The sequence below is a fragment of the Podarcis vaucheri genome (genome assembly GCF_965113315.1).
Source record: "Podarcis vaucheri genome assembly, chromosome: 12".
NCBI classification, from domain to species: domain Eukaryota; kingdom Metazoa; phylum Chordata; class Lepidosauria; order Squamata; family Lacertidae; genus Podarcis; species Podarcis vaucheri.
The window spans coordinates 28124589-28143283 of record NC_138750.1 but is presented as its reverse complement, the minus strand read 5'-3'; the positions used below and the strand labels follow the sequence as shown (position 1 = coordinate 28143283).

Genomic DNA, 18695 nt, shown 5'->3' with positions numbered 1-18695 from the left:
CCACTACCTCAATTCAACCACCAACTCCAGATCACCCACGATGTGACGTCCAGCCCCCCCAGGATTCGTAAGCGGGGACATCGCAATCCCCCAGTGACGTGGGGCCAAATAAAATCGCTCTCTCTTCAAGCTGAACAGTATAGGAGAGAACAGCAACTGGAAGCAAGCCCTACTAACCAGCTTCTATCCCTCATTGCTTGTCTTAATATGAATTCCATGATAATTCTCATTTTCAGTATTTTAATTTTGCCTCTCTCTACTTCAGCTCTTCCTACTGGTGATTCCACATCGTTAAATGTATGGGAATCGTTTGCAAGGACGCTCAATGTCTCATCATTTTGCCTTACTCAGCAAGTAGCCATTGGTGATATCCTTGGCTCTTGTCTCATTCCAGTTTGCCATGATCCTCATGACATACAGAATGATACTTGGTTTTTCTCATTCCTACCTCAAAATGATTCACTTCGTACCCTTGGGTATAAAGGTTATCACAATTGGGGAACGCAAATGCGTGAACGCCCACCTTTAGCTATTGATTTGACAACCCCATATGTGGCCTCTTATAACGCTGTTTGTGCGCGTATGGTCAACTGTACGAAACAGAACTGCGTGAAAATGGGCAAAAATAACTTTAATTGCTCTGATTATGTGAATATTTCTTATATATATAAGTACACAGAACTGCCAGCAGGCTGGTTTTGGTCCTGCCCAGGTTACACTTTCAATTACATTCCGGCAAACATTAGTCACGGCACACCTTGTTGTTTAAGCCGTCTGTCTATCATATTGCCTGAAAAACATCATTTCTCTTACTCTAGACATCAGCGTAGTGTTGAATTGTCTGATGACTGTGATGATCTTGTCTCTCTCCCTAGCAGGTCTGAATACATCTCTTTAGCTGTCTCTCTCTTAGGTGTTCCAGGTTTGGCTGTGCGTAATAGCGCAAATATTAATTCTTTAGCTTGCTCTGCAGCAAAATCCCTGAATATTACGTCTAAGGTGCTCCATCTTCTCAACACAGAGCAAGCTGAACTTCGCAATGGTTTATTAAGGTCGAAATCTACTTTGGACTACCTACTCATGGTACATCATTATGGTTGTGAACAATTCAAGGAAATGTGCTGTTTTAACATCACTGACAATTCTAAGGCCGTTCAAAGGCAAATTTCTCATTTGCAAAATCTCACTCACCACATCAAAGAGGATATCGGATTTTCCGGACTCTGGGATTCCTTTTCCTTGTGGTCGACGGCGTGGCTACCTAATCTCAATTGGCTACGCAATGCCTTTTCTTATACCATTATTATTGTATGTATATTAATTTTGTTTTGTTGCTTTCTCCAATGCATTCCTAGCCTTACAAATCTTTTTTCTCGCCTTCTCTCTCCTCCACCACCACCTAGCGCGCTCCTTGCAGCCTATTATGCGAAATGGCAACGCCACCAGTAAGTAAAAAACAAAAATAAAAGGGGAGATGTGGGTAGGATTATTTTGAGATTTGTTGGCACACCACTAATCTTGAAGTACTTTTGCCCCATCAAGCCTAGCAGTATTATTTCCGGCATTTGATGGCAAACCACTGATCCGGAAGTATTGTTGCTTTATTCACCGAGTTGCCTTACCTCGCAAAGAAGAAAAAAAAGGAGGAGATGTAGACATGTTATTTCTATGTGCCTAGTATAGTAAAATATTCCTTTCCTCCTGCATTTTTGGGAATTATTTCTATCTTCCCTTTGCTTCTAAAACAGACTATAAGACCTGTTTATAATCAATCACGCTTCTCTCCCTCTCTTTCACGCACAAGGCTAAAGGTCTGTGCCTGGCACAGATCCTTTTGTATATCATTCCTTACATACCACACTTGTCTCTTTTAGTTCACCTTTAGTTCACAATGATGTGTAAATCACAATGATGTGTTAATCCTCAATGTATAATTAATTGTGTGAGTTTATATAACAATCTAAACATTAGTAAACACCTTAGTCATAACATTATCAATCTTAAGTCATAGGTGGATTAAGAGTTTATATGCCTGTCTAAATACAGCTCTAACATTCTGTCTTTCATGTGCCAAAGATCTATGGAGCTATGTAAGCCCGCCTTACATACAAATGAGCCAATAGGATTTCAGTTTCTTTGTCTTGTATTGAGCCAATCAGCCACTGGCACATTCGTGGCCATGCTTGTTGTAACTTTGAATAAAAGGAGATGCTGTGAGGCTGGAGGAGAAGAATCTCTCTCTCTCACTTTCATCTGGCACACACGCAAGCTCTCTGAAAGAAAACATCTCGTTGTCTGTTTTTATTCATCTCTACAAACCCCCAAAATCCACAGTTTCCGTGCGCTGTTCTGGTTTCGCTAGAAGCGGTTTAGCCATGCTGGCCACATGACCTGGAAGCTGTCTGTGGACAAACGTCAGCTCCCTCGGCCAGTAAAGCGAGATGAGCGCTGCAAACCCAGAGTCGTTCGCAACTAGACTTAACTGTCAGGGGTCCCTTTACCTTCACCTATGATTTAAGGTAGCATGGTGAATTCGTGTGATCCCCCCCCCGCCGCCGCCATCTATCTGTGTCTCTCTCTCTCAGTCTAAAAAGAGATTTGAGAAAATCCATAAGTTGCAATTTAAGTATTAAGCAGGAAAACAGTATTTCAGCCAGAAATAGGGCAGATCTTAACACGTTCACTTCTAGTTTTCTGGCAGCCTCAGAGGTGTGCGTGAATGAACACCAGCAGCACATGCAGTCTTCAGCATGCAGTTTTCCAGCATGCTAGCGCAATCCCCAGAACGTGCATTGAGTTGCCATCAGACTGCATCTAATCACTTCTATACGATAGCACAAATTACTAAATCAGCATGAGCTTTGCCTAGTTTGCTGAGATTAGTCGGGGGGGGGGGGGAGCTAGCCCTCAGCATTGTTCCTTTCTCTAAGAAGTATAGGTTGAATTTGTCCCAATATTCAATTTATTTGGGGGGTGGCAGCACCAAGAAGTAAATTCCTTTAAGGCTGCAGTCCTATTCAGAAACAAGCTGCATTGAGCACAGTGGGACCACAGTGCCCATTGTTCTTCTATACAATGGTTGGATTAATAGTTACATTGGCACAGTGGTGTTGCTCCAAATGTCCAAAGAGTATGATGTCCAAAAAGTATGATGAACTAGAAACCTTTGGAGGATCAAAATCCAGAATTACTGTAGGTTATTAGGACCCAACAACAACAACAACAACAACAATAATGATAAAAATACTGGGGTCGCCTCTCACACCACTGCACAAAGCTTTGATGAAGATATTGAGACGGAGAAGGAAATCAAGAAAGCAACCCAGAGACTAAGTGTAACCATGATGTAGGAATTGCAGTGAAGGTGAAAGAATGTTCCTAGGCCAGTCTTCCCCAAACTAGTTCCCTCCAGACTTTTTGGACTACAACTCCCATCAGCCCCAACCAGCATGGCCAATGGTAGTTGTAATACAAAGTATCTGGAGAACATCACGTTGGAAAAGCTGCCCTAGGCAATGTGTTAGGATCGGTAGAATTGATCCACAATTGTGGTGCTGCAAGCATAAAGAACTGTTTACCCTGCTGGCCTTACTACTACTACTAATAATAATTTATTATTTATACCCCGCCCATCTGGCTGAGTTCCCCCAGCCACTCTGGGCAGCTTCCAATCAAGTGTTAAAAACAATACAGCATTACTGACAATGGTGGGCACTGATTTCTTTCGAAACATCATACAGCCTAAAGTGAACAGGGCAGGCAATGGTTGGCTCAATTACACTATTTCCTAGGACTATTAATATTAGGAATAGCTATGTTTTACTTCCAGCCTTCCTCCATGGAGTGTTGCGTGTCTTTCCTTTTTATCCTTACAACTCTCGGAGGTAGGCAGGCCAAGAGATAATGACTGGCCCAGAATCACCCCAAGTGACCTTCAAGGACAGGTGGGGATTTGAACCTGGACCTCCCCATTCCAGCCATCAAGCCATACTGAAACGCTGAAAGATGGAAAACTCCTACGTTGTCCCTATTCCTGACACACAATGTATTTATAGGGTACCACAGAGGGACAGCTGGCTGACTGTAGCTATACTTCAATCCTGTGGTCTGAAACTACAGCTGTTTAGGGCAAGGGTGGCTTCAATGTTCATTGGCCCAGCCAACATGGTCAATAGTCCCAGGTGAAGGCAGCTGTAGTCGGGCAACCCCTGCAAGGCCACAGGTTAGGCATCCTTGATCTAGGACTCAACAAATATGAGCAGTTGTTGTGGTTTGTCGAATGCAATAATTCTCCCACCCCAAGTTCCATTCACCTGTCTTCTGCGATACAGTTATGACATGCAATCTCTTTTTCCTTCACGCATCCACACAATGCTCTCACAATTAGGTCTCTCACAATGAGGGGAAACCCACAGCAACACTGGAGGCTGGGTTGCCATATTTTGAAGAGCAGAAAAAGATGGCCATTCAAGCAAATAAATGCAATTTGTCTCAAATTTTACCCCTGGAAAAAGAGGACATGTCCTGGAAAAAGAGGACACTTGGCAACACTCATTTTCTGAGTCCATCTAGTTCACGGGTAGACAAAGTAAGGCCCAGGGGCCGGATCCGGCCCAATCGCCTTCTAAATCCAGCCCCTGGACGGTCCGGGAATCAGCGTGTTTTTAAATGAGTAGAATGTGTCCTTTTATTTAAAATCCATCTCTGGGTTATTTGTGGGGCCTGCCTGGTGTTTTTATATGAGTAGAATGTGTGCTTTTATTTAGAATACGGTATATATGAGTAGAATGTGTGCTTTATTTAGAATGCATCTCTAGGTTGTTTGTGGGGCATAGGAATGCATTCATTTTTAAAAACTTTTTTAAAAAGTATAGTCTGCCCCCCCACAACGTCTGAGGGACAGTGGACCGGCCCCCTGCTGAAAAAGTTTACTGACTCCTGATCTTGTTCAATAATGTCTACACTGCCTGGCCGCAGCTCTACAGGATGTCAGACTAGGATCTCTCTCGGCCCTACCTGGAGATGCCAGGGATTGAACCTGGAACATTCTGCACGTGAAAGAGATGCTCTGCCACTGAGCTAAGCCTCTTTCCCAGGAGACTTTAACCTGAGAAGGTAAATGCTAGCGGCAGCCCAGCTCTCTTTTGTTCGGCTCCACCTGTTTCACACAATGACATGATGAGTCAGGCTTACAGGCAAGAGTAGGAATAGCTACATCAAAACGATTATGATGGCCCCCCCCTTCCTGCAAGTACCAATCTCTTCTCGAAACAAATGTCACCGTGTTCTGTATGCCAATGACAAGCACAGAAAAGGAAGATCTTGACAAAAGAGGTCAGAGCCACACACCCAAAAGCACCTTGGACCGTTTCCAAGTAAGGAACTCCCAGGCTGCCATCAGTTGAGCAATTTCCCCAAGCCTCATCTGACTGGCTTTGCCCCATACAGAGACACCACTAGCAGGTGATTTGTCTGCCATTATGTTTCTTTAGTAACACAAAAGCAAGTTTAATAATAATAATAATAATAATAATAATAATAATAATAATTTAAAAACTGGGAGGCTATGAAAGTTTGAGAAGCTCTACCCAAACAATAGAGTTACCATTTGTAACATTAGGCCTTTCTTCCTGTGGAGGCGAGTAGTCACAGGTAGAACCACGGACAACTACCGAGAAGGCTACATTTAGGCTGCCTTCTGCAACCTGGTTTTGGATAAGAACTGTCCTTAGCCCATACCAGCCCAAACATCTGGTGGGTGAAGCCTGGGAGTTGTGGTGCTGAAAAGAAGGCTGTGCTGATGGGTGCCAGTGCCCAAAATATTTGGAGGGTACGAGTTTCGTGAAGGGTGTTTGGAAAGTAAAGAAAACCTTTAGGTCCCATGGATTCAGCTGGAGGACTCTAAAAGGAGGAAGTGAAGGCAATCCTGAAGCTATGGGGTAGCTAGCTGGGTGTGAGGCCTCCAGAGGGGTGTCGTTGAGGCTCCCAGCCGAAGGTGGGGGTGCCTTGCCAAGCTAGATCTTTCACTTGGGTGAAATAAAGCCTAGTTTCACCCCAGGATCACCCCCTAAGCCAGTGGTTCCCAAAGTGGGTGGTGCCACCCAAAGAGGGTGGGGCAGTGGGCTAACCTAGGGAATAAACAACTATCTGACTTTTAGAAGACATCTGAAGGCAACTCTGTTTAGGGAAGTTTTTAATGTTTGATGTTCTGTCGTGTTTTTAATATTCTGTTGGGAGCTGCCCAGAGTGGCTGGGGAAACCCAGACAGAAGGGCCGGGTATAAATAAATTATTATTATTATTATTATTATTATTATTATTATTATTATTATTATTATTATTATTACGGGACTTCTGGAGGTGCAAATAACTATCAAACTTTGACAAGCTGGTCTCGCTGGATGAAGTTCATCAATGTTGTTGGATGTTTAGTTGGGAATTTGTTTGATTTTGATGGATTTGTAATTTTTACAGTTTTTTATTTGTATTGTTTTTTGTTTTCTGGGTTTTCTTTTTTTGTTTTTCTTTTTATTGTTTTAAGGTCTTATTTTGTTCTTAAGGGGAGGGGTCAGGGCTGCCGGGGAGTGGGTCCCAGCCAACAAAATGGCTGGGGCATGTTCCACAGAGGGGGATGCACTGGGACAACCGATCTCAGTGATCACGGGTAGGAGGAGGAGTTACGCTAAGACCAGACCATGTCATTACAGAGGAGGCAGGTTTAGTCGTTGTCTGAGGACTATCCCTGCCTCCGGGTCTGATCCTAACCGGACGGATACTAGAATCAGCAAGGGATACCCACATGACCTGAAGGTGCTGCTGTGCAATGCCAGGTCAATGATTCATAAGACCACTGCCATCCATGACTTGATCATGGATGGAGGATTTGACCTGGCATGTGTAACAGAGACTTGGTTGGATGAAGCAGATGGGCCCGTCCTTGCCGCTGCTTGTCCACCATGTTTCTCTTACGCACAGCAACCCAGGCCTTGTGGGCGGGGAGGGGGGGTTGCAGTGATTTTTAGGAAGTCATTAGTTTGCACCAGGCGTCCTATTGGGAAGACCCAGTTCTCTGAGTGCATGTTCTGGAAGTTGGGCAATAGGGGCAGTACAAGTTTCCTTTTGGTGTACCGGCCTCCCTGCTGCACCAAGGATTCCCTGCCCGAGCTGCTTCAGGTCGTGGCGGATGTTCTCCTGGAGACACCTAGTTTGGTTGTCCTAGGGGATTTTAATATTCATGCCGACACGACCTTACAAGGGGCCGCTCGGGACTTCGTGGAAAGCATGGCCTCCATGGGGCTGTCCCTGAATAAGTTTGGCCCAACCCATAGCCGCGGACATGCCTTGGACCTGGTGTTTACCTCTATGGATGTTGGTGATCTGACACTAAGTAAAAGCGAAACGAAAGAAGTGCCATGGTCAGACCACTTCCTGGTGCAACTTGACTTCTCCGCAACCCTTCCCCTCTGCAGGGAGGTGGGACCGATTCGGATGGTCCGCCCCCGCCACTTAATGGATCCAAATGGTTTCCAGAGAGTGGTAGGGGATGCTTTATCCCATGTTGATGGCCTTTCAGTTGATTCCCTGGTGGCCCGCTGGAATGTGGAGTTGACCAGGGCTATTGACTGTTTGGCTCCGAAGTGCCCTCTCCGATTGCATGGAGCCCGGACAGCCCCATGGTTTTCCACGGATCTGAGGGCAATGAAACAATTGTTGAGACAGCTAGAGCGCCGGTGGCGGATGACCCATTCTGAAGCTGACCAGACACAGGTTAGAGCTCAATGTCAAGCCTACCAAGTGGCGGTAGCGATGGTGAAGAAGACTTTCTTCACTGCCTCTATTGCATCTGCAGAAAACAGCAGCAGGAGACTTTTTCAGGTGGTCCGCAATTTAGCGGAACCACCTGCTACATCGGGGTCCAGTACGGGCCACATGATCTCCTGCAATGATTTTGCAAAGTTTTTGCAGATAAAGTCGCTCAGATTCGGGAAGAGGTAGATGCCACCGTGGGAGCAGGGCCGGGGTGGGAGAGTGCTAGAGTCCTGTCTAGTCAAATTGCGTGGGATCAATTCCAACCTGTTACCTCCGAGGATGTGGACAGGCTGCTTGGACGAGTGAAACCAACCACATGTCTCCTTGATCCTTGCCCATCCTGGCTTATAAAAGCTAGCTGGGAAGGGCTGGGCGATGGGCTTCGTGGGGTAGTGAATGCTTCCCTCCGTGAGGGAGCCTTCCCAGACCCGCTGAAAGAGGGGGTTATTAAACTGCTTCTTAAAAAACCATCTTTAGATGCGGCCACGATGGCCAACTATCGCCCAGTCTCAAATCTTCCATTCTTGGGCAAGGTGATTGAGTGAGTGGTTGCTGAACAACTCCAGGCACGCCTGGAAGAAGCGGTCCATTTGGATCTCTTCCAGTCGGGATTCAGGCCTCATCACAGGACTGAAACTGCCTTGATCGCACTGGTTGATGATCTCCGGCGGGCTAGGGACAAAGGTAAGAGCTGTTTCCTAGTTCTGCTGGATCTCTCAGCAGCGTTTGATACCATCGGCCATAACATCCTTCTGGACCGTCTTGAGGGGCTGGGAGCTGGGGGCACTGTTATACAGTGGCTCCGCTCCTTCCTCCTGGGCCGTGTTCAGAAAGTGGGGGGGGGATGAGTGTTCAGACCCCTGGGCTCTCACTTGTGGGGTGCCTCAGGGTTCTGTCCTCTCCCCCATGCTTTTCAACATCTACATGCAGCCGCTGGGAGAGATCATCAGGGGGTTTGAGCTGGGTGTTCATCAGTATGCGGATGATACCCAGCTCTACCTCTCTTTCAAATCAGAACCAGTGAAGGCGGTGACGGTCCTGTGTGAGTGTCTGGAGGCGGTTGGAGGATTGATGGCGGCTAACAGATTGAGATGGAATCCTGACAAGACAGAAGTACTGTTTCTGGGGGACAGGAGGCGGGCAGGTGTGGAGGATTCCCTGGTCCTGAATGGGGTTACTGTGCCCCTGAAGGACCAGGTGCGCAGCCTGGGAGTCATTTTGGACTCACAGCTGTCCATGGAGGCACAGGTTAAATCCATGTCCAGGGCAGCTGTGTACCAGCTCCATCTGGTACGCAGGCTGAGACCCTATCTGCCTGCGGACTGCCTCGCCAGAGTGGTACATGCTCTGGTTATCTCCCGCTTGGACTACTGCAATGCGCTCTACGTGGGGCTACCTTTGAAGGTGACCCGGAAACTACAACTAATCCAGAACGCAGCAGCCAGACTGGTGACTGGGAGTGGCCGCCGAGACCATATAACACTGGTCTTGAAAGATCTACACTGGCTCCCAGTACGTTTCCGAGCACAATTCAAAGTGTTGGTGCTCGGAAACGTACTGGGAGCCAATGTAGGTCAGGAATCACGGGAGGAATCAGCCCCGTGGAAATCTGGGTCTGGCCGCCACGGCGAAGGCGGAGACCCATTAAAAATCACAGGGGGGAGTAGCCTGTGAGCGTGGGATTCGGCGGGCACCTTTTGTGCCTCCCCCACTTGCGGAGAAACCCGATTTCGGGGATCCGGAGCAACGTGGGGTGAATGGCGCGGTGCTTCGAATCATCTGCTTCTTCCACGGAGCGAAGCCGCATAGCTGTTGTCGGAGAGCGCTGACTTTTTCCTGTGGACAATTTGACTCTAAAGTAACTACCCGTGAGTAGAGCTTAATCGGGGAAATTGGATTTTTAAAAAACATCTAATTTGGCATCAAAACGGGGAAGGTTCAATACAGGAAGTCTGCCTTCCCCTTTTGTAAATAGACTGAAGCAATTGAGGCTGCAAGCTGAAGTCTTGGAAAGCCTTTTGTAAAGACTAAATTTCCATAAGTAAAGAATATAATCCCCCCCTTGGAGGCAGGAGAAGGGGGGGAGTTGTGGACTGAGTTTGCCTGCAGAAGAGACCAAGAGAGGCAAAATACCACCGCTCGGACCCTGGGAACGGGCTGCTAGTAGGTCTGACGTTTGGTGGGATGTTTATTGACAGCGTTTGGATCGTTCATTGACAGCTAGCATAAGAGAAGATACATTGTTTCTACTGTCTCCAGCAGTGAAAGTAACTTTGAAATTAGTTTTGGGTCGTTTCAACTGTGCCTATAAGATGATATTATGTATCAATACAAATAGAAACTGTTTCCGTCTAGTGGAAGTTCTTGTATTCTTTTGGAAGCCGCCCAGAGTGGCTGGGGAAGCCCAGCCAGATGGGTGGGGTATAAGTAATAAATTATTATTATTATTATTAATTATACTAAAAGTTTTTAATTGGACTTGAAACAAACGTGCAATTAACTGTTACTGTTTTGGATTGCCTTGTGTTCTTAACTTCCTTCGTGGGTCCTGCAAACCACTATTCTGAACAATGCTTTTTTTACAGGGGCTGTTCCCCAAAGCCTAGAGATGAGCCCTGCTTCATGACACTCTCTTCCTCAGGGGCTGCAGCAGCAACTAAGCTGTATTTTCAAACTAGATGACCCTGGGGGGGGGGTCCCTTCGGCGATTCCTCCTCCGCCCCCCCCCCTCGCCGACAATTCACACACAGGCCTCAACCCACGTGCTCAGCTCCTCCTCTTCTCCCGCCCCGCCTCAGCCTTCATTGGCGGCCTCCAAGCGGGGCTGGCTCAGGCGGCGGGCGGTTGGTTGCTGCTCCTCCGCCCGAGACCCGGCGCGGCGCTTCCCGGGTGCGCTTGCCGCGAGGAGCCAAGGCTGAGGCGACGGGGTCCGGGTCCCTCGCGCAGCGCTGGAGGAAGAGGCGGCCTGAAAGCGCCGGGGAGGCGTTGCCCGGCGAGGCCCGGGCTGCAGAAGAACAAGCGAGGAGGAGGCCGCCCCCCCCCCCGAGCAACTCCTGGCCGAGCGCTGGGGACGCCGCCGCGTCGCTTTCCCGCCACCAGGGTGGCCGCTTGGGTAGCGCGGGAGGGCGAGCGCGAGGCGCCTCGGCAGCAAGTGGCGCCGCCGCCGCCGCCGCCCCGCGCAGACCTCGCAGGAGGCGGGAAGCGCAGCCGCCAGGAGGCAGCGCGAGGCGGCGGCTCCCCCTGCCCCGGCCGGCCGCCATGGCTGCCGCGGCGAGGCGACGGCGAGGGACTCGAAGCGGGGGCTGCTGCTGCTGCTGCCGCCGCCTCCTCTGGAGGACTCCGAAACAAGCGCCCCAGTCGAGAAGAGGTAAGGGCTAGGAGCCGACGGGGAAACCCCTCTCCTCTTCACATATCCAAATATGCCAACGCCTAGGGGGCGAAAGCCCCCCACCCCACCCCCCAGTGGATGGGCATTGCCATTCAAATAGCGTGCGTGCCCCGCGCGGCTGGTGATCGATAAACCAATATTTTATTCAAGTTGGCACCCGTGTAAAGCAGCCCAAAGAGCCAGGAGGCTTTCAGTTTCCTTTCCTTTTTACCATCCTGAGAAAGGAAGTATCTGCACCACTTCGGAGGGTCATTGCAGAGCTCCTCCTCCTTTGCAGGTTTGCATTTATTTACTTATTAGTTACATTTACTTTTCCCAGTTTTTGGTTTTTTTTAACGATGAACGTCCAAAATCCCCTCCAAACCCATGCCAAAGTTTTGCTGCGAATTCGTAGTTAACGAAGCTCTTTTTTCCTCCCTCCCTGTGAGGTGGGTTAGGCAGAGAGGCAGTGACTAGCCCAAAGTCACCCAGTAAGTATCTTGAACCCTGGTGTCTTCCTCCAGTCCTACTTTGACATCTTAATCATTACCCCTTGCTGGCCAATAATGAAGGACCTGGCTTTAAATGCAGGTTCGACATGAGCAAAAGGATCTTGAGGATCATTAAATATATATATATATTCCAGTTTTCATGTGTTATCTCTCATCAGTTGAAGAGAGAGAAAAATGTATATTGCGTGTGGGCTTACAAAGTAAGACAAAGCACAAGACTTTTCTCTTAGTTTGGTAGATGTGGGAGATCAGTTTGACATTGCCAGAATAAAGTAAAGGTAAAGGTAAAGGTACCCCTGCCCGAACGGGCCAGTCTTGACAGACTCTGGGGTTTGTGCGCCCATCTCACATCTATTGGCCGGGGGCCAGCGCTGTCCGGGGACACTTCCGGGTCACGTGGCCAGCGTGACAACGCTGCTCTGGCGAGCCAGAGCCGCACACGGAACGCCGTTTACCTTCCCGCTGGTAAGCGGTACCTATTTATCTACTTGCCCCCGGGGGTGCTTTCGAACTGCTAGGTGGGCAGGCGCTGGGACCGAGCAGCGGGAGCGCACCCCGCCGCGGGGATTCGAACCGCCGACCTTTCGATCGGCAAGCCCTAGGCGCTGAGGCTTTAGCCCACAGCGCCACCCGCGTCCCAGAATAAAGTGGTGCATTTATGGTCCATTGGGCTGGGTAGTCTTGCAAGGGATGGAAGTGCTACAACTAACCCACCTGCCCTTGTTCCTCTGGCTGGTGAGAAAGGCTAACTAGGAAATGCCCAGCGCCCTAGAGCATAGTGGCCTGGCAGGGGGGATTGCACTGCACTTGGTGGACCTTGTACAAAACCTGGCAGAGAGACATCCTGCTGTGCCGTGCCTTGCTTTAGTTCATGTAAAGTACCAGCCTGCCTGGAAGCTGCATCCTCTGTCGCACAGCAAAGTCAAAACTTCACAGTAAATGAATAAAGCTTTACTGAGTTAAACGTATTTCTTTACAAACACATAATGGAGGAGAGCAAAGTAAAAACCAGGCACCCCCAAACTCGGCCCTCCAGATGTTTTGGGACTACAACTCCCATCATCCCTAGCTAACAGGACCAGTGGTCAGGGATGATGGGAATTGTAGTCCCAAAACATCTGGAGGGCCGAGCTTGGGGGTGCCTGGTAAAAACAGAAGAAGATTAGACTAGGCTAGAGAGCACTCCGTGTGTCTTGCTACAATTGATACAATATTTGTAAAAGGAATGAGTCATCTAGCTGAATTAGTCTGCACTTTTCAGCATTTTCCAACACTTTCTGCACTTTACTGTACTGCTTCTGCTCTCAAAGACCTTTGTCACATGACATCTTCTGAGCTATAGCCATTGCAACAAGAAGCCATGGATTGCCTTATCCCCTGTGTCACAACTTATTCCTATTCCTGCATGTGTGGAGACGGGTGAGACCGTTTAGTTAGCCTGCACATGTTCAGCGACGCTCTCTTTTTCTCTTGCTTCACAGGATTTGGGGCTGCAGCCTGGCAGTGTAGACAGATCCCAAGGCGTAAGCTCAGATTCTGTTTATGATAACAGCAGTGCCTGTGGTGAGGCAACTCCCAGCTGCTTTTCCAGTTGCTATGAAATATATCAGGGTGTTGCCAAAACTGCTGGAGACGTCCTGGGCATTGAACAGAATTGTCTCTGTGCTGAAAGTTGTAGGGTTTTCTTTACACCTTGTATTACCTCTTCCATCCCCCATACTACTGTTACTTTGGGGAAAATGTGGATCCAAAGCTGTCAGAGAGCCAGCGTCGTGTAGTGGTTAAGGGCGGTAGTCTCGTAATCTGGGGAACCGGGTTCACGTCTCCGCTCCTCCACATGCAGCTGGGTGACCTTGGGCCAGTCACGCTTCTTTGAAGTCTCTCAGCCCCACTCACCTCACAGAGTGTTTGTTGTGGGGGAGGAAGGGAAAGGAGAATGTTGGCCGCTTTGAGACTCCTTCGGGTAGTGATAAAGCAGGATATCAAATCCAAACTCTTCTTCTCTCTTACAAACTCTTCAAACTCTCAGTGGTTCTTGCTCCCAGTGATGACTTCGTGATGATGTCCAAAACAGTCTTAGTCTAATGTCCAAAATAAAAGTGTGCACTGCACTGTGGGTTTGGGAATTTGATGGGAGCTGAAATTCAGAAATAAGAGAGGTCTTTCTACAAAGCTATGATGCTGTAGAATATACATCAACTTTTAAATGTGAGGGCATCTCACTACCATATTAAAAAAAGTTGGGGCTTCTAGCAGTACACACTCCTAGGAAATAACAATGGTTACCTTTTCAGATTGCTGGTTCACACTCATGCAAGCGGCCTTTCTTTAACAGAACAGTTTGTAGGGTGAGGAGACAGTTGTTTCTGCACATATTTTTCTTCCAAAAGTGTTTTTCAGCTTACCTGCTTGCACATTCAGTTCCATCTTTATTTGGTTATTCAAACATCAACAGGAGTTTCTTTTTTCTTTTTTTTCTGAAAGTTGCATGTTGCTTTCTGACAGGCAATATACCTTTAGTCATTGTTCCAACTCTCACTGAAAGGGCGTTTCCCCATTAACACTAATGAGTACTGGTTTTTGCTTTTTAATAATGGCTTGATTAAAGAGAATGTAATACCTTAAGAGCTTGCAGATCAGCTCTGCTGCTGTGTAATTATATGTAGCTACTGGAAAACAGTGTCAGGTTTACACATTCGTCCTAATCCTGCTAAGAACAAAGTATATTTAAAGTTGATGCAAAAGCACAGTATCTTTTAGTTTATCCAACTAGTCTCTCGGCTGTAATTCACAATACAAAGTTTAGAGGCCATTTAAAACTAAGAAAAATAGAAGAGCAAACAGTGCTAAAATAAGTGTGAAGATAAAGATAGCTTTCCCCCTTGCAGAAAGAGGCACATTTTAGTTCATTTAAATCAGTGGAATTAAGCTTGCTTTACTATATAATTGATGGAGGTCATGGTATGTATGTAATATCCCTTCTTATACTTTCCACCAAAAATTATTGTTGAAGTATTCAGACTTAGAGTGTGGTAGATTCTAACAATGCATTCTTAAGCTAGTCTCCTCAGAAGTAAGTCCCATTGAGTTCAACAAGATTTCCTCCCAGGTAAGAAGGTATAGGCTTGTAGTCCAAGTTCCTTGACATTGTGGTTCCAGTATATGGTTTATGGATAATTCTCTGGTGCTTAAGACTTTTCGTTGTGTTGTGTTGCGTTGCGTTGCGTTGTGTTGCGTTGTGTTATCCACCTTTTAGTAATGCAAATTTATGTTATGTCTAGTGGGAAGTAAAATTGACACTACTGTCCAGGACACATAACCTAAATGTGCATGCTGCAACTACTTTGAATTTTTGTTATATTAGCCTGTACTGCAAATGTAAAAACTTCTGTCAACAAGAATACACACTTGATTTCTCTTCCACGTTCTGTCCTGAATAATCCTTGGAGCACAACTAGTACACACGAGGTGTGTAAGGAGAGCTCTGCTAGACCACAGATGAGCATCCTTGCTTGTGGCAATAGCCAGCAGCAGAGGTGCTTCCACAAAAGACAAAAGGAGGGCTTGAAGGCTACAGCTGTCTTCTCCTCAGCAAGTAGGATTTAGTGGCCTCCTGCCCCTCTGAACTTGGAGGTTACATACATGAATAGGCATTGATCAAAGAGGTTTAATGATGGTCTAGACTAGAGGGTCCCCAACATGCTGCAGATAGTACTTCAAATGCCTGGCTGAAGCTTGCAAGAAGGCATACTTGATCAGCATAGCTTTGTTTTTACTCAGGCTGAATGCAGCCTATAGTTGCTAAGGGTTTCAACAGCACTGCAATATAAGCTGCAACCCCATGCCATGTGCTTGCATGCTTCAAGATCCAATAGGCTTCAGCGAGACATTTGCAAACAGGTTTAATTATTCAGCCTTAGACTTCGGTTTCAAACATGTGCTTGCTTGTTCACAGTGACACTTACTGACAGGTAGAAGAGCATACAATTGTAGCCATAGGAAAAGAGGTGGGGATTCTTTCATTAAAAGCAGCTTGTGCAGAATTGACCATGAAATAAGTATATTAGACCATTTTATCCAGCTTGCCCTTGACAAATATTTGGTTGGGTAAGACTCTTAGGAGCATAATAACTGTCTTAGCTTTTCGGTTTAGGAACTCTTAAGAGAAGTGTGTGCCAATACCAGTGCCTTTGCAAAAAGTAGGTTTTGAGATACAATAAAAATTCTAATCCTGACTTTCAGTTCATTGCCACACGACTTAAAATGCCTATTGTTTCTGTTTTGATATACGTTCCCCCACTTGTAATGGAATTTTGTTTTTACTTGGCTATGATTCGAGATCTGTTACTTCCGTAGGTAGTTGTAAAACTAGTTTCTCCACCCTAACCTAGAGGGATCTGAGCAGTGGAGCAAGAGATGACCAATTTTCAATTCTAGTTAACACCGAACTTCTTTTGAGAACTTCAGCTGGAGTGTCTAAAAGATACACAGGGTGTAAGGGAGAAAGTGGGCCTGTTTAGATGGCCCACCATCAGAGTCTAATGGATCCTGGTGTCTTCCTGAATGCAGGAATTTTCCAGTGGAAAAAGCTGATGATCCTGTTGAAGCTCTCACTGTGGAATGGTGAGATTGGATGTGCAGTTCCAGAATGGCTTCTCCAGCATTGCGGAGCCTGCTTGCCTCCTTGGTAATCTGGGGAGCTTCAGGCTATATAAGCTAGACTCTGACTAGAGCATAAGTAGGGCTCTCCTTATTTCATTCTGAAACCGACCAAGCACTAGCCAGTGTCTACCATGTGGCAGTGTGAGCTGCGAAGAAGGCTCATTTTGCAGCTTTCATTGTATCCTCTAGTCTAGTAGCTGGCTGGAGAGGTTGCTGTCCCCTGCAACGGGGAGGCGCCTCTGGAAAATTCAAGGGCCTGCTGTGACCAGCTGGCTACACATTTTGTGGATAAAGTTGCTTGACTTCGGAGTGGCCTTGATTCAGTGGTCGTTGCAGTTCCAGATGAAGTACCCAGTGCCAGAGTTGGTGAGATTGGTTTCAGCTTATGCAGGCAGCTAACATGGGCAAGGCTGTATTCTGACCATGCATTCTCTTGACCCCTAACCCTTCTGGGCTTCTTAAATCTAGCAGAGGGAGTTTAATTATCTGGGTCTAGAGCATGGTCAATGCTTCATTGCATTAGCAATAACTATCAACCAGCTGCAAAAACCTGCTTGCTGGGGAAGTGGGTGCAGAGAATTGTGGTGGGGAACCTGCAAGCATTTGTGGTTAACACAGATTATTTTGATTGATTCCCTGGGTTCAGGCATGGCCATGGGACTAACTCTGCCTTGGCTACCCTGATGAATGACATTACAGATAGAGGGACAGGGTATGTGTGAGTTTGCTCTTGCTTTTTGACCTCACTGCAACTTTCTGTACCATTTGCTACTGCATTGTCCTCAACTGGCTCCAGGGAATGGGAATTGGGGTCACTGTGGTACATTGATTTCAGCACTACCTATAGGACCAGGTCCAGAAAACAGCATTGGGAAAGTGCTGTTTGGCTACCTGGAAGTTATCCATATGAAGTCCCTGGGAGTGGTGGTTGGGCATTTGGGGGCAAGGCACCCTCAATGTGTTGATGACTTTCAGCTCTGTTTCTCCATCACATCTGAATCAGGAGAGGCTGTGCAGGCCCTGGACCAGTGCTAGACACAGTGGTAGGATGGATGAGCAGGGCATATTTTTAACCTAAGTATGGGCAGAATTCCTTCGCCACAACCCTTATGACTGCTCCTCACCTGTGACATGTGCTTTTGCTTGACCCTAGTTTACATTTGGAGAAAAGAAAATGCCTATTTAGAAGCTGTTTGCATTCTCATCTAGACTCTGTGGTTGTAGATTTGCCCATCCTGTTTCACACAAAACTAAGTTTGCTGGCCACCAGTGCAATTTAGGCCAGAAGAACCACGTGGTTCAAGGCATGCTGCCAATGATTCTGATATTGGTGTTTTGTTGAGGTGCGCAGTGCCAAAATGCTGAAAGTCATGCAAAGTGAGAGCTGGTGGAAAGTGAGGTCTCTCACTGGTGTGTGTTCCTGAAGCAGACAGCACTGCTCACCCAGAAGCACACTTGCTTGAGAGGTGTTGGTTCACCCAGCACACTAAGCCAAGCCATTGCTTTGCAAAACAGCTTGAATGTGTGGGCTTCCAGAGAGGAACTTGCATCTACTTTGCTCTTTGCTGCTACTTTGCTGCTGCACCTTGCAAAGCTTAGCCATGGTTTGGCTTCGGGTGCCATTTGAACTGGGACTCACTGCTAATCACAAGCTGTAACCAAGAATGGGAGACCAAGGTTTGCCTTAGTGTGACATGCAAACCAGACACACATACATTTTCTCCTCTGCTCATATTTGATGCCATATCCATTCCTGATTGATTTCTTTTAAGCAACATCTCTCTTATGTGATGTTCATGTGCAGTTCTTGCAAAAAACATGTTTTGAGTGTGTTCACAATGCTGTAGGCTTGAGCAGCTGGGAAGGGCTTGGGGATGTACCAGACCAACTTGCAAGAGGTTTTGTGTTTTAACATAAATAGAAACATTAAGGGTTGTGGAGTATATAGGGGAGGAGGAGATGTGGGTGGTGAAGTGTTGTTTTGAAGCAAACATACTTTCTCCAATTAGGTAGGACTCACAGCAGCAACTTTGCACTTAAACAATGAAGCACATGAATAAAAGACAGGAAGAGGAGAGTGGGTGTCGAGGTAGGGCAGGAGGCGGTTCAAAATGCGGTTCTGTTCCTTACAGTCATTGCAATTAATTGATGAAGCTACTTAAGTGTGCACTTCTAAAAGCAGTCCTTTCAAATCCCTGCTAACAGCAGAGGGCTTGGGGAGAGGGAGGAGGCATGCCTACTGAACTCAAAGCATAAATTCACATGCTGGAGAGAAGAAAATATTTTTTTAAAAAAAAACACTGATTGCAGAGCAGAGTGGAAGACCTCCTACAAGCTGCAAAAGGG

General features: G+C 46.9%; 1 protein-coding gene across 1 annotated transcript in view; it reads left to right on the top strand.

Annotated features, from left to right (window-relative positions):
- Positions 1-5297: 5297 nt before the first annotated feature.
- The window catches only part of NFE2L3 (NFE2 like bZIP transcription factor 3), a gene marked incomplete at its 5' end in the record, with an annotated part of 22353 nt that continues 8955 nt past the window's right edge, over positions 5298-18695 (top strand). The window contains 2 exons of the mRNA XM_082194070.1: positions 5298-5334; positions 10607-11175. Of these exons, the coding sequence (XP_082050196.1) occupies positions 5298-5334; positions 10607-11175 (606 nt within the window). The remainder of the gene's footprint in view (positions 5335-10606; positions 11176-18695) is intronic.